This window comes from Takifugu rubripes, chromosome 19, assembly GCF_901000725.2.
Source record: "Takifugu rubripes chromosome 19, fTakRub1.2, whole genome shotgun sequence".
NCBI classification, from domain to species: domain Eukaryota; kingdom Metazoa; phylum Chordata; class Actinopteri; order Tetraodontiformes; family Tetraodontidae; genus Takifugu; species Takifugu rubripes.
This window is the reverse complement of record NC_042303.1, coordinates 17,883,040-17,909,875: the sequence shown is the minus strand read 5'-3', so window position 1 is coordinate 17,909,875 and position 26,836 is coordinate 17,883,040. Positions and strand designations below refer to the sequence as shown.

The following is a 26,836-nucleotide window of genomic DNA, read 5'->3' as shown; positions in this document are numbered from 1 at the left end:
CTCTTCCTCATAATCAGCCTGAAAAAAAAGCTGTACTGTTTGTATCTAAATTAGTAGTCATACGTGAAGTGTGGTCAGGAGTGAAATGATAGTAAATTGCAATAATTGCGTGACATGGTTGCAGAACCAAGGACTGACTCTCTTGGTTCTCCAGGACTGCCCTGACGTGGTTCTCATTTGTGTGAATATTCCTCACCGAGCTGTCGTCCCAGGGCATTGTTGAGGCATGCGTCAGTGCTAGTTTGCAGCATCGCGGCTTTATTTGGGACTGTCGGAGCTGTTATATGAGGAGCAACCCTATTAGGACCGGTTCTATTGCTCAGAGTGACGTTTGCTGAGTGAAGCGTAAAGGTCCAGCATCGTCATGAGCCCTAGTGAGATCATTGCTTGATCTCAGGTGACAGATGAGGGAATTGGTTGAGTAGAAGCTTTGTTTTGTTATGTGGCCTATTTGTGCTTTTAAATAATACTTTACACAGTAGCAGGGATTTGTGTTAATGATATTCTGCTACGTATCCAGAGAGTACGGCCCTCATTGGGGACTGACCTTTGAATCAAGGTCTGTTTGGAATCACTGGATCTTCATGCTTACAGTTGGCTAAAAACTGCTGAGCATATGTGCAGCGAGTCTTCCCCCCTCACCTCCTGGCGAGATAACCGGAAGTCAGGATCTCCCGCTCACAGCCAGAACAGCGAACCTCTTTCCTCTCATGCAGCTCCACAGCGTTACCAGGCAGTTCTGGATCAGACTGGCTACTGGGTTTCCTGACAACCACGTGAGCCTTGCGGGAGCGCTGGATGGAGCCGCCATCTGTTTCTCCACCGGCGCCTTGACGGAGGCGTGGCTCAAGTTACTGACGACAGAGGAGGAGCAGGAACCTGCGACTGCCGCTTCCAGCGTGGTCGACAGCGATGTCGCCCAATCGGGCCTCTGCTATTTTTATTCAGCGATTTTCTCCGTGTTCGTCATCGTCGGTCTGAGGGTGACGGGTGATGAGACGAGAACGCGTCAGCGGCAGATCGCCATTCTAAACTAACCGATTCCAAATCTGCTTCAGGTCAATTATCCAAGATAATCAGTGTTTTATCGCCCTCCTGCTGCGCCATATCAGACCTTTCAAATCATTGCTATTATGAAAATGTGACTTAAGGTGCTCATGCAAAAGCAGGTATACCCAATACACAACAACCAGTCTGTTACAAATCAAAAACCTGTATTGTGCAGACAATAAATAGTGCTTACAAAGGGGATTCCTGTCCTTCACGCTGACAGTCACAGGTTTCCACGTACACTTCTGATATGAAACATTATTAACTGGATCAGTGAGGCTCAGACACAGCTCGGGGATTTGACGACTGATCCTGGAGTCTGACTCAGTCACATGCACGATTCCCCTGTGGCATCAAAAAGAATGCCATACAAAAAAAAAAAAAAAAAAATCAGTATAGAAAAATGTTTATGGCAAATAGGTGACCTAATGTTTTTTCCAAGGTCATGTTCCTCCGAGCACACGTGGAGTTGGCTGCATGCGTCCATGTCCACCCGCAGCCTTCGTTTCTGGAGACATAGCCTCCAAACTGGACACAAATACCAGGACATCTACTGACTGTGGACCAGGATGCTGGAAGACTCCAGATCTTCACTGACAGAATCAGATATCAGCAATTCTTCACAGAAGAAACCGCGCTAGGGCCGGTGGAACCTAGACGAGGCAGCAAGAGGGTGAAGTGAGAGGGCGGACTAGAGTCATCTTCCTGTCATTAATCACCATCCCTGTTACTACAACCAAGAAAATCTATTTTTCTTTTGACACAAGCAAGGAGACATTTGTTCCAGCTGCGAGCTGGTGCAAATGGGTGCACATTTCACGTCTCCGGGGACCCGGATACAGCTAAAAATAAAACCCTCGCCTCTGCTGGGTGCACTCCGAAATTGTAAGATGATGCACTTTTGAGTCACGCTGAACTCGTGAGCATTGTCGCCTCACGCTAAGGTTTCTTGAAACTGACCTTGTCAGATGCTTGCTTGATGAATGAACTTCCATCTCGTTGCTCTTGAACTCGTTCAGCTCCTTCCGTATCGCTGCCTGTGGACGGGACAACAGTGCGGATCAGCGCCAGCTCAGGTGCGATGCCCGGGGGTCCAGATTGTGTCTGCTGAAGCGGAATTTAAACCTTCCAACTTCAGCCTTCAAAATCGACCTGCTACTGTGGACCGAGCCATTTAACAGTTCTTCCTATTTCATGACTGTCGGGTTCTTAATTGACAGGTCCAAACCGCAAATGTGGATAAATTTTAGAAACAAACGCAGCAGAAAATGGCTTCTGACACCACGTTTGGCCGCTTCCACAGGTCAACAGAGGTTGTATTGGAGTGTTTGCTACCTTGTCAGCCGCTGACAGCCTGGTCCAGGGTTTGTCAGCACGTCTGTCATAGTCCTGAGCTTTGGCCACTTCCACGTAGTCGCTGAAACGAATGAGGATCTTTCGTTCTCGCAGCTCGTCCACCGTCGGCCGTTGATTCAGCTGGAACGTAGGGATAACTGTCAGCTCATGAGAGCGTTTCTGCCACATCCGCAAAGACACGTGCGCGTTGAAAGCAGAGCGGCGATTTGCAAAGCGGCCAGAAGTGTTTTAGCAGATTACATCACAAAATGACTGAGTTGCATCTCGAACCAGTGGGCCGGTGCAACATTAGGGGAGCCTAAACGTGTCGACTGGGAGACCCGCGTCCCATTAGGATCATGAATCACGCAGATAACAGAATAAACGAAGCCTCGGTCATGAAAGACAAAACCAGCCAAGCCTTCTTTTTGCATGTGTGTCTGTAGAGATGAAACGCACCTTTCTGTTCAGACGCTGTTTGATTTCTCTTCTCTCTTCCTGCTCAGTCTGGTCGTTTCTTTCTGTTGACGCACAAAAACAGATCAAAAATCCAGTCCGAGTCGCCTGATTGCCTCATTTCCTTAATCACACCCAGAGAATCAATAAAATCTATTTGAATTGCCCCAAAATCTCATTGTTATGGGACTGGTTTTGGAACCTGGGACTACATCATGAGCCTAATTAGAGCCTAATTTAGATTTCCTTTATCATTTTAAATCTTCTGCCTGATTTATTTGGATTTGCTTCTGGTTTGTGTTCAGGGGCAAAGCTGTGTTGGAGATATTGCTGTGTTGGAGGTTTTTTGCTGTCCTGGCTGCAGCCAGCAGCTGCTCAGAGCTCAGACAGGTGTAAAGTCTCCACAGGGAACTGAGACAGGCTCTCTAGAAATGTGGCATCCCATTTCTCTCAGGCCTGGTTCAGAATTGTTCAGACTGAGCCACTCAGACTGCTAAAGAGAATCAAAAGGAATCTGACAATTACCTCTATTTAACAGTAAAAAGAAATAGCTCATATTACAGATGGCGTTTAAAGTGATGTGCTAAAAAGTGAACCTTAATGAACCTCAGCCTCGGAAAGGTTGGCACTCACGTTTCAAGATGTTGCGGCTCTCCAGCTCCTCCACGGCCGGCCTCTGGCTCAGTCTCCTGCGGAAAAACACCAAGATTACGTTCTGGACCATCCTTTCTCCCCGGCGCTGCTGAAGTTTCCGTCCTCACAAACTCCTTTCAGTCTCTTTAAAACCGCAAACACTGTCGGTGCGTCAGCCTGCGCCGAGATGCGCGCATCCAGCAGCCGACCTGCCCGAGCTCCAGTCCAAAACCCGGATAATTCTGCTGTCACAACATTTAAGAATCCACATCGGGGAAAAAAGTCCGGTCGCGCGTTTAAACTCACGCGTCAGAGACAGTTGAGGAGAAAGAAAAGAACCTGACCGGTTAAAAGCTGAGGAGCGAGGAGGAGATGCGGAGCGCTTCCACCGAGGACTGAGCGGACAGACTTTTACGCACGCATAATATTAAATAAGGGGCGGGACTGAGGTGGAGGTTCCCCACGCACGCCCGCATGCGCATAACTTTAAAGGGACCTGCGCTGAAAGGCTTCTGTTATCAATTAATCAGTGCAGAGGGATGTGAAATTCAGCTCTATCCTTTTAAGAGCATTAGTTACACATTTTTACAAAATAACGTCGTCATCGCACAAAACAGCAAGACTGACATAAACCCACGGACCAGATTTAGATCTTTGGATCACCCTGAGTCAGCATTCTTTGGTTCTGAACAAGACTTCAGCTCCAGCATCATGAAGGAGAGAAGAAAACGAGCAGTCCTGTGTTGTGGACAGCGAATTTCTCACTTGATTTTATTATTTCCTCCCGTGTTTAGAATCTCAGTCACACAGTTTCAGGCTCCATCTATAGCCTGATGCTCATTTGCTAAATTATGGTCCTAACTAGTAAAGTAGTAGATGCAGCAGGGCGTGATTTAGGATGTGGCTTCCTCCAATGACATGGTGCTGCCACAAAGAGCTCTCGATGTCACTGGAGAAGTTCTGTGAAAGTAGAATTTCAGTTGAGAAAAGGCGGATTTAGTCAGTTCATCTCAAATCAAACTGGCCTTTTAAACATTTTTATTTAGTCAGTAGAAATCTAACAAACACTGCTGTACATATGGATTTGGTCCCCTGTGAATGGGTGTATATAATCAAGCTATAATCACCTAAACAGAGTCAAATTATTTGATGAAAATTAGTCAGTCGGTTAAATTCACGCCTTCAGTCACGGCCTCCTGCAGCAGTTTGTGCCTCATCAGTATTCACCCACTCCTCTCAGATCAGAGGTAAAAGTTCCTGGTGTACTGAGGCACCCAGCCGCGTGTCAGAGCAATGCGCTGCCTGAAAGGACAGGGGCTGATGGGAATGTCAGCCCGTGAAAACCGGAGGAGAATGGGATGAGTCAGGCGCCATGGGCCGGGCAGCGGCCCGCTCCGTCCACTGAGGTGTGCGCTAATTCCTCACCCGATCCCAGCAGCGACAGAGCCAGAGGGGAGCCAAGGTCAGACTCAGAGGGGGAGAGCCTCCTGGGTGAGGGCAGCAGCGGTGATGTTGAGATGAATAAATAAAGGAAGCCGCTTTAATGGCAGCCCACCGGAAGCTGGGTGTTTATGTAACCTGGTGATTGAGAGCATGTTGTGTTTTTACCCCCCACTGTATCTGAACAATGCTGCCTGGACTCCTGTTCTACCCCGACCGCTTCATAGCGCCATGGAAAAAACGATCTTTTCAAAGGCTGGCTGAGCTATTGAGGACAGTTTTACGGGGCACATTCAAAGACTCGGACATGAAAGCAACAATTGATTCTTGATGAAAGCGGCCGTTTGTTTCCAAAGTGTTGCCCTTTAGGCCCGAGGATGCCGGGCATCATGTCGGGCTCTTGGAACAACCTGCTGGGAGTGTGGAGCCAACCTCAAATAGCAGCCATCCTTCCAACTCTGCAGTTACTGTACACGTGCGCTCAACTCTGTCAGCGCAAAGGTCCATTATAGGTGTTTGAGAAAAGGTCAGGAGGACTTCACATCCAATGACAGGTGAAACTGTCTGCATGGGTCAAGTGCATAATTGTTGGCGTGGTTAAAAAAAAAAAAGCACAGTCTCTCATTTGATCTGATCCAAATTTACTTTGTCAAGATCTTAAATGTGATAGAACAAGTGGATTAGAAAACAAGACTGGCGCACTTAGATAATCAGCAATGTGGGACGAACACAAACTTATTAATTTATTTCAGGTTGTGCCCCCGGTGATCGACCCCTAATTTAGCGGGAGGTCAGGGAGGAGGGGAAACCGAGCCGTTTGCAGCGTGTGGGTGCACAATCTTTCAGACTTTTGACACTTGGATTAGAGGGTACTCACAGCTCGAGCCTGAGGAAAAAAGCCACTGTACAATGTTAATTACTGCCTGTGGGGGAGGGATGGGCTTCAGCAGTGACAACGTGTAATTTGACGATTTCGCCTGGTGCTATATATGTGCACGCTTTGTCCTCCTGCGCTTAGGTCTCCCCAACTACTGCAGAACATCTGCTAACTTTAGTCCTGCAGTTGGAGCCCTGCAAGGCTCCGACGGCGTTAGCTCTGCTTCTGCTGGATAGCAGTTTTGGGTCTTGTGACCAGCTTGTTTGTGGAAAAAAACTGTGAAAAAAGTTAAAAAAAACAACAAATCCAAACCAATACAAAGTTCATTCTCTTAACGAAATAAGACAAAACAGAGATGCAGCCGCCGGCTGCCTTGGATCTGGAAGTCATTATTTTGGTTTTATACGCCAGGTTAGCTGCCCACCGAGACTGTGTATTAGCCATGATGTTGCTATTGAGCTGATCAAAGCATAACTCTGAGTAAGTGCGTAAAAAGCCCAGGAACAGTGAAAAATACCTTTCCTACTTTAAATGAAATAAGGCACTGAGATATTTTAATATTGTTGTCAGCTGCTGTGTGGTCAGTGCAGTGGTATTTATAGAGGTCCTGGGCAGCAGCTGTGGAGCTTCTCAGTCCTGCTTCACATGCTAAATAACCCAGTCTGCAGAAAGTGGACTCGGCCTAAATTCAACCAGGTTAAATAAAGGCCATAAATATGCAAATACCCTAAAGGAATGGTGGGAAAGTACCAAGGAGACCTTTTGCTTCCTTTGACTATCAATAATTTATACTGTCCCACTTTTGGCACCTTTGTACTGAGGTACCTGCGTCTGGTGCTGCTTTTACTTTGTGTGTTGCTGTAATCTGCTGCAATTACTGTCTGTGTAAGAAAAGCACAATATGTGGACCTGTCAGGTCAGTTGTTGCTAATTCCTCTCTTACATTCTTGTACATCATTAAATTCTTCCCCTCCGCTGCATTTATTGACAAGCTTCACTCCACTTTTCCGAGGACACTTTTGCCACTCCTGGCCTCTGCTCTGACAGCCCGATGCCCTCGTTGACTTTCCCAGACAAGAATTTTTGTTACCTGTTTAAGGCTCAAGAGGCTGAAGCTGCAGCCAATGAGACGCACGAGCGTTAAAAACATGAGCATTAATTCACACAATTCTGTCGTATGAAGGCTCAACTGTGCCCGACAACAGACAACTAATGTCTCCTCTTCCAAGACGAAAACCAAATGTTTTTCTGAAACTTCAGCACATCCAGTTACGTTCAGATTCAAAAGCAGGTCCTATTTTATATAACACCACCCTCAGCCAGGGGCATGTAATGGAGGACAGCGATGAATGCTGCAGTGCATCCGTCTCTTTAGGACAAACCCTCCGGGTGGTGGGGAGCGGTTCAATCACAGGGTAAAAAATGGAAACTGTACCAACCCAGAGCACAGGAGGTAAACTCAACTGTGACGTAGACGCGTCATTGATTATGGCTGCTGCAGCAGCAGCGTTTGTCCTCTGGAAGCTAAATTTAGAAGCAGAGGGTTCCCTTCTGCTGTCCCAGGCTGTTCCGCTGCTCTGCAGCCTTCAGCAGAATGCAGATCGATGCTGCAAAACCAGAGGTGTTGCATCACAACTCAAAGTCATGTCTGCTATTAAGGCATTTCATAACCTCTTCTTTGATGTTACAATTTTTGTGTATTTAGACAAATCTGTCACTCTAATATATCCTAATAACACCAGCCGAATGTGCTCGATATAGTAAACGTAGGCTACTATTAAAATATGTTTATAAATCAGGTACAAGCCTGGAGGAGATCTAAATCTGTAACGTTGGTAGTTGAGGGTCTGAGCAATGATTGGGCTATAGCAGGCTGCAGAGGTGACACCCGGTCCCAAAACACCAAAAAATTCCCCTCAAATCTTGAAATTAGTCCTGGTCCAAACAGTAACTTCAAATTTCACTTTTGCTCAACAGTTGCTTCTCTTCGTTTGAGAATCGAAATCAAAAAGACAAACTGTTCTGTGTGGTTCTGTTCCTGATGGGACAGCTGGCGGGTCTGTGGCCCTTCAGCAGACTTAGCATGAGTCATCCCACGAGGGTTAACTGCAGGACCGTGTGGTCTGCGGGACAGAGACGCTGGTGGGGGGGGCACACGGTGAGGTCAGCGCCCAACAAAGGCACATGTGAGCTGTTCAGGGTCTGAGTGACAGCCAGTCCTGCTGTCACTCAGACCTGTAAGAGCACAGCCAGGAGACAGTCATGCAAACAAATCATGAGGGATTAGTTGAACACAGATTATTCCATTTTCTGGAAGCAGGAGACAACGAGCAGCTCTGAATCCTCCATGTCTGGCAGTGACCGGCACCAGGGAGTTATTAACTTTAGAGAAGAAATCCAGAGGGGCAGCCATGTTGTGATGAGCTGGCAGAATATTTTAGACCAAACTATAAAGAGCAGTGAACTGTTCTTTCAGCGTCTGAAACATTTCAGTCGTGAAGTGTTGGAATTTTGAGCAGACATGATTAAACTATGTGTGTATGATGTGATATTTTCTGATTTCCAGTGTGTTAACTTGGGGAACTAACTGGGGAATCAGAACTGGCCTCCAACAGGAGGAGTATGAAACCCCTACATGCGTCATTCCCACGATGAAAAGCTTCGTTTCACCATGTCAGTTTAACAGATCGTCAACCACTGACACAGTAGTTTGCTTCTTTTGAAATTGGCTAAGCTGACACATTTTATTGCACACAAATGTTAAAAAAACAAAAAGCTCAGAAATATTTGACGACAGCCCGTCCACTCGTGACCTGATGGGTTTGTCACTGATGTGTGAGGACGGAGGTGGAAACTGGCAGAGACGCTTCGGTCAGAGCGACACTGAGGCGCAACAGCTGTGAGCTCTGGGGCAAACTGACCGTGTCACCGTCCGGAACAGGAACACAACCATCACACCATTGATCGCTTCCTCTTTTTATTATGCAAGCGTAGCCGGGACTCCAGTTTGCATAAGCAGTTTAAATGCTCTGACCCAGTGCGGGTGTTTACGGGCGTTATTTTAAAGGGAGCTGATGTTTGTCTGCTGCTGATGGCATCGGCTGGTGACTTCAACACTACTGTACAGATCAGACACTGCTCATAAAGCAAGATCTTCCTGTTAGTACATTCGGGAGTTTCTCCGTGCACGTCACGTGTAGCTCACATGGAACGACAGGTGTCTGGGAACACACATCCAGACTGGCACACACCTGTGAAATGTCTTGGATGGGGGTGGAGGAAAAAGGCTCATGGAGAAGGAGCTGCAGTTAAGCACTAAACAAAAGGCTGACAGGCTCCATCAGACCTTCACCGTCTCTCCGGGGGGGGCAAACACCAGCTCATTTTCTCCTCCACAAACATTTTCATCTGTCTTCACCTGACCACTGTACTGGTGGCAGCTGTTATAATGGAACATTAATAAGACTGTGGTTTGAATATTATATAGCTCAACGTGAATAAATCTTCAAATTAATGTAAAAAAAAATGTATGTAATGAAAAAAAAACTAGAATTCCATCCAATTAACAGCAACAGCTTTGCATCATACTCAGAATGCCCCAATGCTCACATATATTTTTCATTAAATAGTATAAATATACTGTATATTCTACCTTATTTAACCTCAACAAGAATATAGAATTCTAACGTCACTTGTCAATCTCTTAAAAACACGCTCCATTTCTCAACATACACAAACTCCTCCTCCTCCTCCTACTACTAATAATAGTATAATAATAATAATTAAAAGTGATTGTTTTAAGATTCCTGTCTGAAACCTTGAAAGAACGCGTGCGTCAAACAAAGACGTATGAACAGAGCGCCTCAGAGAAGGAAACCATCTGCGCCGGCGTTACATCACTTTCTGGAGCCGCACCAGCCGTGATGAAACGCACACCGGCTCATCGCTGCTTATAATTCAATTCTTTCAACTGACGGCACCCACATTTAACATTTAATTCGGCACCGGCGGCCAAATATACAGTCACCTTCTGTGAGTGCAGATCTTGCCACGTTAGCAGTGTCATGTGACGCCTGCCAACAACAGCACACAGCAGCATTTGTTCAGGAATGTTTTGGCCTTTTAACTCTTTATGACTGCATCTTAAATGCAGCTCTGCAACAACTAAATGCATTGACGCGACCACAACTGGTAGCTCCTAAAGTGGAACATCATATTCGGAGTTGCGACGGTGTTTTCAGAGAGGACAGAGTTTCATAAGCTCACCAGGTCACTGCATAAACCTCTGAAATAAAACAACCTGATTTCACTCTTAAGCCTATTAAAGTCAGCACTGTAACAGCCCGAGTCCTTTTACATAACCCAACAAACACGATTAGGGCGCATTCTTCCTCCGCCTTGCACAAAATCCCCTAAATATCAGCCTGTGTGACCCTGTTAAGGACAGAAAGAACTGCAAAAATGAAACAAAAACCACTGTAACTGAACAACCCGATCCCAGCAGTCCCAGAATGCACAAGGAGACACGACTGTGTTCTTTTTGACTCATCTATATCTGGTCCAGCTTCCTCCTGACTCCACCTAATTGGGCCACGTGTGCTGAACTGAAGTGTCTGTGAGGGTTTTTGAGCACAAACTGGGCCAAAGTGCTGACCCCGCCCCCCTACCGAGCCCAAATCTGGGCTCTGTTTTGTGCAGTCTGACCTCACACCAAACAGAAACCTGTTTCTTCCACAAACACTCCTCACGAGGTCATCTGTCATCCCAACTGTTCTGCCGAAATCCTGCCATGCTGAGTAATCAGACAGGCATAAATGGAGCGGGGGAGGTGTGTGTGTGTGTGTGGGGGGGGGGGGGGGGGGGGGGTGCTGATGTGGATCCACACACGATAACTTACTTAGCCAGCTTCATCTCTATCTGCTGCCGGATCTCCTGCCGCTCCTGGTCACTGCGGACGGGGAAGATGTTGCGGTCCTCCAGCTCCTGCTTGCTGGGACGGTTCCGGAGCTTCACGGCCAGCAGCTCTTTCCTCATCCTGCGTGGGAGGGTCCCTGTCAGGGTCGAGCCAAGGTCAGCGTCATTGGGGGAAAGACATTGTTTTATGTAAAGTACAGTGAGGATTTCCCAAAGCATTCTGGGAAAGCAAATATGAACTCTAGCACCAAAGCAAACTAAATGATCCCAATTATTAAAACACTGACTATCCAACAAGCTGAGAAAAAGCCCCCCAAGATCCACACAGTAATCGGACCCTAAATCCAGCGTAACTCCATGCTTGACCCACATGTGAGCGACCAAGAATTAGGCCACCAGAGCAGATGTTGGGAGACTGCTGTAACTTAGCAGCCTCATGCTGTCATTGTAAACACCAGTAGAGATTAGGCTGCTTCATTATCCGCTGACTGCGCGTCCACAATTTACTGGCTTTATACAATGGAAGCCGAGTAAATACTGGAGCGCACGTGTATCGCCAGCAGACCTACCCGAGATCACTGACTCGTTCCAGCTGTCCTGGTCGCTCAAGTATTCATCCAGGCGCCAGTTCTCTTTGTTCTCATCAGATTCCTTCTTGCCCTCTGATTCGCCGGCGGGCTCCTTCTCCGTGCTGGACGTGCGGGACAGACGGCCGTCCAAACGGCGCTTCAGAGATGAGCGCCCCTCTTTTGCCTGGAAACTGTGATCATAGGATCATGAGCATGTGGTAGGAAGCTTGTATGTCTAAAGGTAATGTAAGAAAATAAGTGTATCGTTCATTATTATGCATCTCTTGTTGCGTCCCACCTCTCCTGTCTGTGCTTGGTGGCCAGAGCACGGTGCAGTTCCTCAATGATACAGCTAGGGGGCAGGTGAGGGTGAAGAGTCCCAATGTGGGGAGACCCAGAGATGGGGGGTGTGGAGATTCTCCCTCGCAGCAAGGAGCTGTGAGGATCTTTGGGAAGAGTGAAGTTCCTGGGTAAAGTGGCTGGAGACTTTTTAACCGGCACTGGAAGGGCACCTGGGGGCAAAAGCGTCCCAGTTTACCAGTGAGGGGAACCAGCGAAGCTGCCTTTTCTCCCCCGTAAACTCACCGTCCAGGCTGCCCAGCCTGGTCAGCAGCCGGACTGGCAGGTTGGATGGAGTTGAAGTGCTGGCCCGTCTTGCAGGTGGGGCCGCTGCTACCTCCTGTTTCACCTCTGCAGGCTCCATCTTCACCGCTGCCTCCTCGTTGGTGGACTGGCCCTGTGAGGCGCTTTCGTCCGCCCTGTCCGTGCTTTCACATGTGCCCCCTGCTGTGTTTGACGCATCAGTCAGTTCTTGCACTGAAACGAAAGCACAATTTTGCTTTAATTGGTAGGTCTTTATTGCCTCCTAGTGGACAATAAGAGACCAAGCATCTAAAATATATATTATTATTTTAATTGCTCTGGAGTCGCACCAACAGTACGCCTAACTAAGAATGACATAAATACTATTTGACTGGCAGAATGAACAGTGGCTGCAGGAGGAAATATTTTAAATATTACAATTATCACAGAGCAGCATTGTACCCATGGAAGTTTCTAAATCGCTGCTGAGGTCTTCACTGGTGCTGGCCAGAGGTGCCATGGGCTCCTCCTCTCTGTCCTCCCCATCAGACTGGGTCGGGGTGTCTGGGTCTCCACTGTTCCCCCCACAGGCCAGATCCGAGTCTGCAGGCAGGAAGAGGGCAAACGTGAATCTGTGCAGCAGGCTGGATGTGTGCACGGACCAGTGTGCAGGTCTGTGTGCATCTCTCGTGCTGCACCTGTCTCCATCTCCCCGGGGTTTCTCCTAATGAGGTCATCTCGCTTCTGCCGTGCAGCTGCTTTCTTCTCCACTGCAAAAAGACACACATTCGTGAACCTGCTTCACCGATTCTACTAAAAAAAAACAACTGCGCGATGAGTCTATTTGCAAATACGGCCTCCATGTTCCTTTTTTCCGGGAGGTTCCTGAACCAGCCGATGTCTGATGTAACACTCACTTGGTTGAGGCTTCAGCTTCTCATTTTTCTTTTTCCTCCATTTCCAGGGCTTGAAGATGCGCCCCAGGCTCGCTAACTTGCTGTTCCGGCGTGCAGGGGGCGTACGAACCCCCGAGATCAGGACGCCAGAGTGGAGCACCCTCTGCTGGTCCATCTCATCTACAACACAGGATCAACAGCAGCCCTGGCATCAGCCTGTGCTCCAACGGGGTGGCCACTTCAGCAGCCCGGCTCCATGTGAAAGTAACAACTGCAAGGCTCAATGCTGTAAATGCCAGACCGAATCAAGTAAGAGAAGACAGAGAGCTGCATTGTAAGCGTGTGAGTCACATGGTTTCAGGGCAGGGGGGGGGGCCTGGCTGGCCCCAAACACAAGTACAAAAGAGTGCATTTAAAAAGACGCACTGATGATAAATGCAACTTTCAGTATGGCCTCTTCTAAATTCACTGCACATCTGCTCAGGCTGCCCAGAATGCATAAAAATACGCCTCCAACATCTCAAAACCTGGTAAAGGTGCTGGGTAAGGATGGTCCCGGTACCTCCACAGATGCATTAATGACGTATTGCTTCACTGGTTTCTGTTGCAATATTAATCTCAGGCTGCAAACAACACTTTAGCTTTCATTATCAATTTCCATCAGCAATCAAGAGGAAACAATGTAGCTCACTGCAATTTACAGATTTACGTTTTATCAATGCAACATGGCCGTCGCGGGGAAGGAAGCACCGATTTAATCTGTAGACTAAACAGTGAGGACAAGACGGCGGCAGACAGAATGAACCAAAGAGGCATTAATTGGCAAAACGAGCAGGCGAAAAAGAGAGAGAGGCTCCTTGAAGGAAGGACAGAAATAGGCGCTCCCACACAGTCTGGCTCTGACACCAACTGACACCTCCGGGAAGCCACAGCTGAGCTCTGAGGACCAGAGCCGAACACTTCACGATTGCTGATTTAAGCCCACAACGTCTGCTCATTGATATCGTCCAAGGACATCAATGTTTCATTCCTCCATTTTCACATTACTGGGAGAGGGACACTGAAGATATTTATAGATGTTTATGGCGATTACGCTCCAGACGTGCACACTTCTGACAGTGATTCAGTGCAGGGAAGAGGGAGCAGGCGACGTCGCCAAAAGGGCAACACATTCCTAATATGAGACCAAAATCAAGGTCGTAGTCTAAGTGACAGATGAAATTTGTCCTCTCCTCTTGTATAAAGTGATGCAGCAAACAGCTGAGCAGTCAAACTTTGGGGCAGCTGCTACATTTATACACCCCCCTCACAAGGAAACTGCATGTCAGACAGGTTTTCTCTGGAACTGTCCTGTCATTCTGTGTTAATCATAATTTCACAGCCCATCCCTTCTTTCCTGCCGTAAAACATTCACTCTCAAGTGTCTAAACCAGTCAACCTAGGGTCTAAAATTCCATCTAGACATTTGGAAATATGTTTCCCTGCCGCTACTTTAACATCTAAAAATACTAGAAACTGGAGCTAACAACAGAGATCTGATGGCGCTACTCTTCATCAAAGCATTATAAAGACTTTTTCTGCCTCTTTTCTCAGCCTACATTTCTATAGCAGCACTCACAAATGTCTGAAAGAGCCTGGGGCTGATGCACAAGAGTTGCAGGGCAGAGGCAGCACAACGGTCTCCGGTCAGCCGTGACGCCGGAGAATCGACGTTTGTGCGTCTTGACTGCCAATAATGAGAAACGGGTCAGTTGCTGAAGTCATGTGTGCCTGCTCGCCCGCCTCAGATGCAGCGAGGAATTCAGGTCAAGCCTGTCGTAGCTGCAGCGGCGTACGCGGGGTCAGGCCGCCGTTGCCATGGTTACCACGCTGGATGCTGCAGAAAAGACCCTCGGAGGCAAAGAACCACCGTGGCATGAGGAATAGGGAGTTGCTGGGTGGATGAGGAGGGTGTCGGCGGGCCCACAGCCAATCACGTGCCAGCATGCAGCGATGTATAATGCAAGTCCCGGAGTTGCTGTATTTTTAATTTGTAAGTTATGATGAAATATTTAGTGTTGAGTGAATATTTCTTTTCCCCTTTAGTAAAACGTCTTTTCAGTGCGGCAGTAAAATGAAGGTAACATAAAGTTGAAACGCCGAGTGCAGAAAAATGTTTAAACATCAGTGTAACTTGCATTTCTTAAGTTTGGTGGCTGTAAATATTTTAGTAAATGAAAGACAAAAAATAGATTTAAGTGAAAGGGAAAACGTTTAAATGACATTTCCAGATGGAACAAATGTAAACATGACATGTCCATTCCTGGTAAAACTCCTGAAACGTAATTTTAATAAATAAATACATTTTCTTTAAGCTCTTAATCGTTCAGACAAAAAACGATTACGAATCTAAAAATAAATGCACGCAATTGTGACAACAACTACCTTTATTATTATTATTATTATTATTATTACTATGCACTACATATTATACTGTGTCAGATTCATAATGAAATATAACCTTTAACTACTTTATCATAAATGAACACGGATCATTTCACACATCTGTGCGTTTAAGGAAAGAAATCGATCAAAACGAGATCGAGTAATCGATCGGAGAGCAGCACTCACTGATCAGGACGGAACCACTCAAAGAGTCCAGCAGATGTTCCCGAAGAGCTCAGGACCTCTTCAGCAGACGAGCGCAAAGAAAATAAAGAAACCAAATAATTGTGGTAATGACGATGACGATGACGATGATGATGATGAGCAGCTGTTCTCCGCGGTGGGCGTCCCCGACCGGCGGAAAGGTGCTGCTCTGGACCCTCCACGGAGGGCGGCCCATGGTGATGAGCCTTGCGGGCCCCGCCCCTGTGGACTGAGGGAGGGGGCAAACTAACACATGCAACCGCCGGAGCCTCCGATGATGCGCGCAAGTCTGAGCGCTCATTCACACCGAATTATTTCCATTCTTCATAACTTCTCGTGTCTGTTTTAAAGGTGCTGGAACAAATGAGCCTTCTGGATGTTAAGAATGAATGTGGGGAAAACTTAAAACTAGAATGTGCAGCATTAAATCTTAAGGATAGACATTGTAATCTGGCCAGTAACATCCATGAAATCACAACCCCAGAACACACTGATAGAGAGGGGTGTTTCCAGGTATCAAAACAATAAATAAATAGTTCTGCATGATTACGTTGGGCTCGTTGCCCCTGCAAATACCTCCAGAGTCCAGAACTTTGCACCTGAAGGCCACAAGAGACACATTATCAATAATTCAGACAACATGAGTTGGAGTGTAAACGGATCAGTTTGTGTTTTCAGATTGATTTTTTTTTTAAGGAGCTCTGGAACATTAACAGCAGGACACATCAACCGTGATTAAAGCTGAACTCCTCCTCGGGGACGCCTGTGCAATAATCCAACACTCTGAAGGGTGAGTGGACCACTCAGCGAAGACAAACCCATTTAATATTAATGAGGTTAAAGATGGAGGACATCTGCACACAAGTTGTAGTTATTAACACAAAAACGGTGTGACCTCCGCTTTGAGCTGAATTGGACCCTTTAATAAGTACTGAAGAGGTAATATTGGTGGGTGAGTTTGGTTTGTGCTGGTTCGGCCGCTGTAGGAGGAGATAAAGGCCAGAGAAACAGGTCAGGGATTTGATTTTTCTGCTTGTCCTGCTTCTCTACTCTTCTTGTGTGACTTTATCACCAAAAGAACGAGACTGTGCGACCTATAAATGAAAGAAATCAGATCTCTAATGTTGTTAACGGACCGTTAATGTTATAAGGAACTGAGAAAAGGATAAAACAGTTCTGCTTTATGTTTCCCTGGAACATTTACAGAGAACAGGCACCACAACCAGCTCACCATCAACCTCAACGTCTACCTTAAACCTACAGTGGCTATTTCTTCGTGGATTATTCCCGTCTTTATCGTGTCTTTCACTTCGGCTTCTTGCTGGTCCGTCCTCCTTGTCTTCCGTTGCCTCATCACACATGAATCTGTCTGATCCCAGGCTCATTTCCTGTGTTTCAGTGATGTTTCTGTGTCCATTATCTTCTGTTTAGATGACATGCGCTACTAAACAAGATTAATGGGTTAGAGCGGCGGGCGCACCGAGGCTGATCCTGAGTTTCACTGTCACCGGAGTGGCTCTATTTTAACCCTGCTATTATCACCATGGCAACCAACGCTGAATTCATAGCCCAGACCAGAGGATGTTTCTGATGTCCTGATTGGAAGCCAGCGTTCGTGTGATGAATCAGTCCACAAAAACAACAACAACAGCTCTGAGTGTTGGTTTCTGATGGGCTGGAGAGCTGCTTTGTCCGTCTTTAAATGGCTGTAAGAATTCTGACTTGATCTTTGTGCCGCCAAGGTCCTCCCGACAGTTTCATGCACAACCTTCATCCGTACGTCACTCCTGTAAATGCCACTGCACACGACGATGCAATATCTCCCTCCGCTTGTGTCGGATGACCTTTGATAAAACTCGTAGCTGCTCAACAAGCTGGTGGATTGTGTTTCAGTGACCCGGTTGGCATTTAACAACATTGCACCAGTTTACTGTATGTGTATAAATCCTGCTGCTGCTCCAGTCCACTACAGCCTCCTTTAAAATGTGTTGAATCATTTATCAAACAGTCACAGACGGCAACATCCCAGTATTACAGAGGGAAGACGGAAGAGAACACAGTCCCTCAGTCTCAGCTCCCATCCTCACTGTTGGCTCTTTATAGTTCTAATTTTTTTTCTGCATTTGCCTCCCCTTTTGTTAGAAATGCCGGTGCCCTGGGGGGGTTCAGAGCAGCTGAGATACAGAACATTAAGCGGCTCCAGCTGAGCGTTCAGTCACTTCACAGTTCAGAATATTCGACAGTCCTGAACCTCTACTGACACGTCAGAGATAAGCCAGCGTCCACCAGGCTCGAAAACCACTGGGCCCAGTACAGCAGTGCGCTGTGGGGGTGAAAGCTTAAGCAGCTTCCTTTTAGTTTTAGCCGCTTTGCAGGATTTTAACCACCTCTGGTGGCGTCTTTTACCGGTGCGTGAGACACGGCGCCGTCACGGTCCTGTCAATCTATGTCAATATCAAAATAACTGCACAGCTTTCTGGTATTTGAACCCTTCCCGTTCCCACTGTGGCAGCCAGCGGTTGCTTTAATCAAGCAGCCCCAGAGAGCGGAGTTCTCTCTCTTTGCTTCGGCTGTCTTTTTCTGCTGTGGGACGCAGCGCAGATTTGGGTAAAGCTGGCGACGCCATGGTCCGCAGCCATTCGCTATCGCCCTCACAAGGCATCAGCGGTCGCCTGCTTGGTCGGCCGCTGTCGGGCCTCCGTATTCCCTCGTTGGGTTGAGGATAGTAAAAGGATCAGCTGGATGCTCGGGCTTGTTCTCATCTGCACCATATTGCTTCTTTGCTGCTCTGAGAAGAATTAGGTCATCACATGAAGCCTTCATAAAAGATACATTATGTGTAAACGGCTGACAGATTAACTTAAGTAGCTACCCCCAGTACACCCAGTCGCTGGGCAGATTTCTACCCCATGATATACGTGGCGTCAGAAAGCACCCTCGCTTAAAACGAAACAACGGCGTGTGCACCTTTACTGGGGGAAACACGTGTTGCTCGGAGAAAAAGACAGAATTGTGTTGGTTTGAACCCATCAGGGCTCAATGTTTACGTCCCGACACGAGTGACATCATTGTTTTAAAAAAATCCAGCATTCCAATATTTAGTTGTGGGGGAGGGATACAGTGCAAGTGTGTGTGTGTGTGTGTGTGTGTGCTTGTGTCTAGTGGGGGAGGGGTCTCTAATGTGTGCGCTGCAGCCAGTGACGCCGGCACACAAGATCAATCCAGTCCAAATTTCCTTTCATCTCCAGGAAAATCAACCATTGGAAAACATTTGAATGTTACTTTTATTTGTGAATTGACTCAAAATCGACCTAATGTTTCTCCGCTGTGTACAGACCTCTGGATGATTTCGCTTCTGTTCCATACAGGAAAGTCTCTACGGTACTGCTGCCGGCCACACTAAACCACCTCGTCTGATTGTTTGCTTGTCCACAATCTTTCCGTATGATTCCGCACTGATCTGCAGTCGGAGGTGGAGGAACTCTGATCACCAGAGCAGCAAACCAGGGTCCATCTGCAGCTGTCTGTCTGAAGAGAGTTCATATACAGAGAGTTCATGGCCTGTTCTGCATCCTCACTGCACTGTGATTTACATTTTTGATGAAGTGACTAGTTTACATCTCAAATCAGTTCATTCAAATGCAATAAACGTGGACTATTGTAGAGTCACGGCTGAATTCTGATGACAAAATGTATCAAATAGAGATGTGCTGCGCGACTGTGGACCCGTGACCTCAGTCTTTTTTAGAGTTCTTGCTACAGCGCTGCATCTGCGGCACTAGAGCCACTTACACTGTGGCATTTATCTCCTTTCACTACATTGGTGGGGGGTGATGTCATGTTTTTGTCCTGCCTCTGTTCTGCTCTCTGAGGCCCCGCAGTCGGTGGCACCCAGGGACGTCTCTGCGTAGTCTGGTGCATAATGGCCACAGAGATGAGCTGGCAAAAAAAAAGAGGAACTTTTGAATTGTGCACTATTCTATTGTGTCTTCCTGTAATAAAGCCTAAAGCCACTAATGGAAAATGGCTTCCTGGTGTGCAAAGTTGCCATTTTCACTTACAGTGATGGATTAGACTCACGTCACGACTGCTGTCGGTGCCGCAGCCACATTTCTGCTTTAAGACTTGTGAAATGAAACATGAAATTAAAAAAATATAACTGAGGAGCTGCATCGGCTCTAAAAATACCCCAACGGTGGCTAAAGTGAGCGCCGTGCGTCTGTGTGGAGAGTTTCTGTTCCTGCCTTCTCTGATTGAATTTGAAAGGATCCCAGGTCTTCTTCTAATTCTGTCTGCGGCTCTTCATCCCCGTCTCACAGTCTGAGGCTTGATTTGCCATTGAGGGCCGATTCCTTTGAAGCGCGTGTCAAAAAACGCGGTTTGCAGTTTCTGCTGAGTCATCCTCGGCTGCAGCGCGACCTTGTACGAACCCTTTGTCTCCGTTCATTCTGAGCCGTCAGGTGACTGCAGCACCGGACTCCTTGTGACAATGACAACTTACCTCATTTGTTCAACACCCACCCCGTGCCAGGCAGAGCCCTCTTGTGGTTTTCCCTCTCACAGGTTCACGTTCGGCTGCTCTTGAACCCACTTTGCAGCATTTTGGGACCTTTAGCACCAACCTTTCCTGTCACCGATCCTCCTTCTGCCAGTTTCTCAGTCCTACGCGTGACATTTGCAACATCTGAAACCCGACTTTTCAATATGACGTCCTGGCGAGTTTCAGTGTAGACAATGCAGGAATATATGTTAAAAGACAAATGTGGACATCCGATGACGTAAAACTGATCACCTAGTTAAAATATTTCAACCACAATCAGGAATGTAAACTATTTCGCCACATCTGGATCCAGTCTGCAAAGACGTAAAATGTGAAATATTGATGCATGCGATGATTTAGTAGAGCGACGTGGTAAAAGCTCCTTATTGAGGTTTCCATGGAGACAAATGCGAACAACAGTGACCAAAAAGTAACATTTTTGCATGGCTAGTACCCTTCTACTCTGTTGATGGTTAAATGTAGCTGGAACAAACCTCACGTGGCGCACATGTTCCCTGCTGAGAAGCCTCAACAGCAACTGGCTGTTTTCTCCGTTCAGTCAGAGAAGAAGAGCATTTATGCACCATAATCTAAAGAAGGACATCTTGATGTCCTCATCAGGCCCCTTCTGTGTGAAAGAAAAACTACAGAGGGTGTGTGTGGGGGTGGAGGTTTGAGGACGGCAGAGGAGAGCGAGGATGCAGCCTTTCATGCTCGAGCAGCATGTCAGATTGGTGAAGCAGCGTTAGATCAAATAATGGCGTGAAGAGAGTAGAATGAAGCTGGTATCAGCACCAAAAACAAACAAGGGCGAACTGAAGTAACCCAAAACAGCAGATATGTCCACGCGCAGCTCCATATTTATATCGTTTCACAGCCCTGTGAGCGTGATAGAAAATAATCCAATCTTCTGTTCAAATCACAAGACACCCGTTTTCATCACCAAATAAAAAACGGAATAATATCCATGTTTTAAGCCTGTTAACATGAGAAATGGAGTCAAAACAGGCTGTAAGAGGGCAGATTCTAGGGTGTTTGTCTGCAGGAGGGCCGGTGTGAACTGAAATCCTCTGCACACCCAACAGCACACCTTCAAACGGCTTTATCATCATTTTTATTATTGGTATAGTTACTACAAGATTGGAACACTAACTTCATTATCATGAAAATAAGTACAGATAAGTTTGTGCATTACTCTTGTTATAAAATAGCTGCTCTGAGCCGTTTTAACCATCCTTTGGTTCAATGAGCTTGATGTGAATGCGTAAAAGGACCCTTTTGATTGTGCCGCGCTTCTCCAAATTAATGAAATCCCTCCGCACTTATGGTCTCTCACATGGACTTTAAGGTTCTGCATCATCACAGAACTGGTGATGAAACTAATGTTCTCTCAGAACAACTGACCAATGGGTTTTCTGTTTTTAACTTCTGCAGGCGTTATCAAAGCATTCCATCAACTGAACTCTGGGCTGCTTCACTGCCAAGCGTCCACGGGAGCCGTCAGCCTCCTTTTCTCCCCTTAAATGGAGACGCTTCGCTTCTTCAAGAGCCAGGATCAAATCTGCAGCAGGTGATGCCAGGGCAAAGAAAGGGTTAGTGCTAATCAAAGGGGTGGGGGGTGGGGGGTGGGGGGTTGGGGGTAGGGTGTGTGTGGGAGGGGGTGGGGACTCCACTGCCTTTGCCCGGTTTGACTGATGCTTTGGATGAATTCAGCCCCTCCGAGGTTGCTGGATGAATCTGAGCTGAAGTTAAAAATGGCAGTGAAGGCTATAGGCTGAGACAGGTCTCTCCAGCATTGCCTCAGAGTTGCACCAACGCGGTTATGTAACCATAACAACCACAACAACGTGACAAGCCCTCGAAACCAGAAACGCAACAGCATCAGCTGAAGGTAGCAGGAGGGGGTGAAAGGGTCCGATGTTTAGACTGGCTGCAGCATCACAACCATCACCAATTCTGTTAGCAGTCATGTGAAAGCGAGCATCTTGGGTTTTATGCCACAAACCCCGAACGCTCTGAGTCAGTCGCTGAGCCCCGGGTACAGATACAACAGCTGCACAGTATCAGCTTCTCCCTCTTCCAGCTGCTCCTCAGCCGTGGAACCAGTTGCATTCATGGCATGCAGGCTGACAGGGCTGAGTGGAACACACATCTACAGCCAGGAGGTTCCAGCCATCAGTGATATTCCCACACGCAATGACTTTTGTAAAAGCTTTCGTAGTGTATTTGTGTGGCGAGCTGTGAATGCCTGGTCAGAAACTCCCGGGAACAATGCGTCTCCCAACTCCCAAATAAACAGGATTCACAGTCTATGTGGCATTTCGTTCTGAATGGCTGGCTGTTGTACATCACTCAGTGCGTTTGGGAGGGCGAGCAGGGAATAAAGCAGACAAACACGTCGGCTCAGCTGGAGAGCCAAGTGGTGCCTTCTGCCATTTGGATCACCATGGAAACAGCCAAATACACAATCAGCACTCCTGTCTGCTTCAGCTCAACATGCTGCATCCCGTGTGTATAACTACAGGTTGGGCATTCTTTTCCATGTTAAAAACACAAGTTGGTAATCAGGGCCTGTCGGTGGCTGATGCAAACATGTAGTTTATTAGCAGTGTCAGCTGCAGGGATTTAAACCGTGATGTAGAGAGAAGAAGAATCTGGAGGAGGTGGGCGTGAGGTACCAGCGAGCAAATGAGCCTGCATCGATCACTGCATAGATCAATAAATCGATGCGTTTTCAAATGACTAGTTATTAAGGCAAATATATTGCGTCACCAGGTGATTCCGTGACGCAAAATAAACACTGATCCATTTTGGGATCGATCAGGCAGCTTCACGTTAAAGGCCCAGCAGCAGGGAGTACATGGAAGGGGGGGACATGACGCACGTTTAACCACATAAGCTACGTCTGCAGCATAGAAAATCAGTGCAAACACGACGAGGCGAGCGCAGCTTTCATCCTGCCCAACCACCTGTCCGGGCGGAGAGCGTTCACATGACAACATGCCGCTGGCTTCCCTCCCCTCTTACCTGCTCTGTGCGCTTCACCCAAGCGGATCTCGGTGATGCTGCTCGGGTCACTGTGAGATCTCCCCCGCTGTAACACGCGATCCTCATCCAGCCCGTCAGACGATGCCATGGTGACCACAGATGCACAGTTCCAAAGACGTAACCAACCAAGGTCATCGGCACGTAGAGCTGGAGCAGATTTAGGATGGTTGGAGTGCTGCGGCTGCAGCTCCTGGTCTACGATAAGGAGCCGCGCAGGGGAAATCCATTACGCGCACAGCATCATGCCCCCTTCAGGCGCTGCTCGTAAAATTCTACTTTAAACAGCTAAACCCAAGTGGACCCGCTTTGGTGCGCTTTGAGAAGTGGAATTGAAGTGGATCTACAAATTGATGAACGCAACGTCACGGTCGTGTAAGCCCAATTTCGGATAAATCCATGAACTCTATCCGAAAATTCTGACCCGCCATCTGCAAAGTCCGGCATTTAGGGCCAGTTAATCCGTGCTTCGCTGGACTTGACAGCTTGCGTTTCAGCGTTAATCAAAGTTTTCTCCGCATGTCCCAGATCTACTGCCGACAGACATATTTGCTTCCTCCTCTCATGTGCCTGAAAACACTTTCTTAATGCTTTTTTACACCTCACATTATTTACTGATTAAACCGTTTATATCAGATATAATATGAAGGCTATAGCTGTGTGTGGATAGAAGGAAAACAGCCGTTCTCTTTTTGGTCACTTTATTAAAAACGGTAATATTGTAACTCTGTAGAAAAATTGCAAAGACTATTACCAGACTAAGGCAATTTATAGAACAATGTTGGGAGGTGAACAATGAAAGGTGATTTAAAAGAAAGAAGATCATTAATGTATCCACATTTTCAGTATTAGGTTTTGGATTTTTTTAAAGATTAAACTACGAAATAGTAGTGAGAGTGGGTTTTTTTCATAAGACAGAGTTAATAAATCTTTACAGTCACGACACAAAAACTATTTACAGCGACTACTGAAACAGTAACGAGTGTGTTCCACAGGGGGGCAGTAATACACTGTACCACATGCATTTTCTCAAAGTGCCAGAAATTGGCGTAAATATAATACTTCTTTTTATAAAGAATGTATTTGACAAACCAAATTAGTAATTATGATCATATGCTTAGCTTATATAACCTCACACAATTTCCCTTGTTTACAGGAAGTATATTAATGGGTACTTGTATTACCTATCCATACCGAGTGGGGGCGATAGAACGCAGCCCACAGAAAAGACACGAAGAAGAAATTAGGCAATCATGGCGGATCAAACTGACGATGGCACCAAAACTTTAGATTCTTCTAACAGCGGTGAATCTCCAGGGGTCGTGTTTCCACCTGAATCGCCTGAGGAGGGGATCCCTCATAGTTCTGCAACACATTTCAATAATGACCTGAAAAGCGTCCTAGTTACCAGCGTTCTTAACCTAGAAGCGCTTGACGTAGACCTGTACAGGTAGAGCTAACCGAGTTTATCCGGCAGCAAGTATACTTTTGATGACAGAAATTGTTCTTGATCCTTTACTCTTTAGTTCTTTCTTCTTGACACGAATAAAGCTGATTTTGGGCGGTCCAGTCACTGCATATATAACGCGTATAGACCAGTCAGGAATTAGTTGCTGCCATATGTAACCATCTTATGGATTTCAACTGTTTTTCTATTCTGCCCAGAGGGACTCACCACTGGGTGCCCCGTACTCAGCGCTTGTTTGGGGGTCAAATAGTTGGTCAGGCCCTAGTAGCTGCTGCTAAATCTGTCAGTGATCACCATTATGCCCATTCTCTTCACTGCTACTTCGTACGAGCGGGTAAGATAAGGATCACTTTAGATATCAGTTATGGTTCTTGTCATCCGAATTTGGCGTTTTCTCCTTAGGGGATCCCAAGGTTCCTGTTCTCTACCAGGTGGAACGCACTAGAGACGGTCGCAGTTTTTGTGTGCGCTCCGTGAAGGCCATCCAGCATGGGCAGCCCATCCTCATCTGCCAAGCATCCTTCCACATGCTGCAGGAGAGTCCCCTGCAGCATCAGTTCACCATGCCGGTGGTCCCACAGCCCGAGGACCTCCTCACTGTGGAAGAGCTCATTCACCAGTACCTCAGGTAAGCCTGGTGAGGTCTTTCTGGCTACCGTGATCAGTCGGTTAGATTGGAAGGCTGTGCCACTTAACTTATAATAGCAATGTATAGATCTTTGACACTGCAGAGAGGACATATGCAGTCAGACTGTCTTAGTTCCTTGAACCACTAATGTGCCTGTTGAAAATCAATATAGTACTTTGTGGAAATCCAATATTGATCCGTTTTCCCTCCTTTATGTTACAGCAAACCAGACCTGGCAGAGACTGCAAGACAAGGTCTCAACAAGTTGTTGGCCAATGAGGTCCCTATTGAGATAAAACCAGTTAACCCGCCACACTTTTACAGGCACACCGCAACTCAGCCAAAGCAGCTGTTCTGGGTGCGAGCACGAGGACATATCGGTAACACGGCTATAAGTTTGAGTTCTATACATCCACGTTTCTGCTTTTACGTGCACTGTGTGAAGCTGCAATGGGGGGAAAGAGCACTACGATGTGGTTTATGTGTATATACTGATGATAGGCAACTTTATACTTTTTCATCTGACTTATGCAGGTGAAGGCAACATGAAGCTGCATTGCTGTGTTGCTGCTTATGTGTCGGATTATGCATTCCTGGGAACAGCACTGCTACCTTATCCCAACTACAGGGCCAAGTTTTCAGCCTCGTTGGACCACGCCATGTGGTTCCACAGCACTTTCCGCACTGACGAGTGGATGTTGTACGAGTGCGAGAGCCCCTGGGCAGGTCAGTATAGTGAGCGTGCAGCTGTTCAAGACCAGGTTACTGGACGTTAACTCAGTTCCTGCTGTGTGTTGCGCACACAGGGGGCAGCAGGGGCCTCGTCCAGGGCCGACTGTGGCGAAGGGATGGCGTGCTGGCGGTGTCATGTTCCCAGGAAGGTGTCCTAAGAGTGAGACCTGCCACACAGCCAAGCAAACTTTAAGCACTTTTCCCAAAGATTGTTTTTAAAAATGTCTTAATATATAACAAAACAATGTCTTAATATGAAGCATTTCTGATGAAACATGCACTGATAGTAACGAAATGGTTCAACAAGCTCAATTAATTCAATGTAGAAGCTGTAAAAATACTATTTCTAAGTTGTTTTTTTTAAATAAATCTAGAGATTTAGTGTCACCCTGAATCTTAAGAGGTGAAATAATCTGTAAATAATAAAGTCTCCACCGGGTGGCGCTGTTTTCCAGCATATTTCTTTCGCGTTGCTTAAGTACATTTTTTAAAAGAGATTTTTAATCTCCAAGAGAATCTGATTGAGCTGCTAATTCATTTCTTTCTCCCTCATCTTTTCTTTCAATGAGGAGCCTATTTTCTCCGCAGGTGGTCTATTATATTTTCCCACTCTTGTGTGTTCAGCACCACGGTTACCGTGGACGCAGTCTAAATACTACAGGTCTCTATTCCACTTCAGACGTGGGCAATATTTTATCGTTGATTTTCTTAGGCTATTATAAAGCATTTCATGTCTCCGACACAGGGTACTGTGTGTTTTTGTACTGTTGAAATAATATCCAAAATAACCCCACGTTCCTCTACGCCTGTCCTTTTCTGTGAAACAGTGGACACAACAGGGAAAATGCATGTTGGTGATGATGGACAAGCTGTAAATCGATGGACACAATGAGGTACCGCTCATGTGGCGACACCACCGCTGAGCCATTAGAGGCCATCTCATGTTTCCTCAGGGATGTGGGGATTTGTTCCTCTTGGATTTAAAATGTTTCTGCTCTAAAGGCAGGGAGCAGCTTGGCTGGAAATAGGGAGGATGCACATCT

At 46.7% G+C, this 26,836-nt stretch overlaps 2 protein-coding genes across 3 annotated transcripts; one reads left to right on the top strand and one right to left on the bottom strand.

The window, feature by feature from the left end:
- Positions 1-1,190: 1,190 nt before the first annotated feature.
- On the bottom strand, positions 1,191-23,179 carry phactr3b (phosphatase and actin regulator 3b). 2 transcript variants are annotated; one of them, XM_011614394.2, is made up of 13 exons: positions 22,948-23,179; positions 12,774-12,932; positions 12,555-12,626; positions 12,319-12,459; positions 11,860-12,090; positions 11,573-11,786; positions 11,275-11,465; positions 10,689-10,842; positions 3,475-3,530; positions 2,845-2,906; positions 2,386-2,526; positions 2,011-2,087; positions 1,191-1,703 (listed from the first exon to the last, which is right to left on the bottom strand). In XM_011614394.2, the coding sequence occupies exons 1-13, from the start codon at positions 23,054-23,056 to the stop codon at positions 1,688-1,690; spliced, it is 1,623 nt and encodes a 540-aa protein (XP_011612696.2). In that variant the 5' UTR covers positions 23,057-23,179; the 3' UTR covers positions 1,191-1,687. The 2 variants fall into 2 exon arrangements, with proteins under 2 accessions (XP_011612696.2, XP_029682979.1); XM_029827119.1 differs by lacking the exon at positions 22,948-23,179 and adding an exon at positions 15,363-15,492.
- Positions 23,180-24,182: 1,003 nt separating this feature from the next.
- acot8 (acyl-CoA thioesterase 8) lies at positions 24,183-26,236 on the top strand. Its single transcript, XM_003973774.3, has 6 exons — positions 24,183-24,415; positions 24,631-24,767; positions 24,836-25,061; positions 25,284-25,441; positions 25,596-25,787; positions 25,868-26,236. The coding sequence occupies exons 1-6, from the start codon at positions 24,219-24,221 to the stop codon at positions 25,984-25,986; spliced, it is 1,029 nt and encodes a 342-aa protein (XP_003973823.1). The 5' UTR covers positions 24,183-24,218; the 3' UTR covers positions 25,987-26,236.
- The last annotated feature ends 600 nt before the right edge of the window (positions 26,237-26,836 follow it).

Coding starts and splice junctions, on each gene's coding strand:
- phactr3b (XM_011614394.2), bottom strand. CDS start 23,056: ATGGCATCGTCTGACGGGCTGGATGAGGATCGCGTGTTACAGCGGGGG. Junction 3,531..10,688: donor ATAGAGATGAAGCTGGCTAA/GTAAGTTATCGT, acceptor GTTTTTCCGCAG/GAGACTGAGCCAGAGGCCGG. Junction 2,527..2,844: donor AACAGCGTCTGAACAGAAAG/GTGCGTTTCATC, acceptor CCTACGTTCCAG/CTGAATCAACGGCCGACGGT.
- acot8 (XM_003973774.3), top strand. CDS start 24,219: ATGGCGGATCAAACTGACGATGGCACCAAAACTTTAGATTCTTCTAAC. Junction 24,416..24,630: donor CTTGACGTAGACCTGTACAG/GTAGAGCTAACC, acceptor TATTCTGCCCAG/AGGGACTCACCACTGGGTGC. Junction 25,442..25,595: donor GCGAGCACGAGGACATATCG/GTAACACGGCTA, acceptor TGACTTATGCAG/GTGAAGGCAACATGAAGCTG.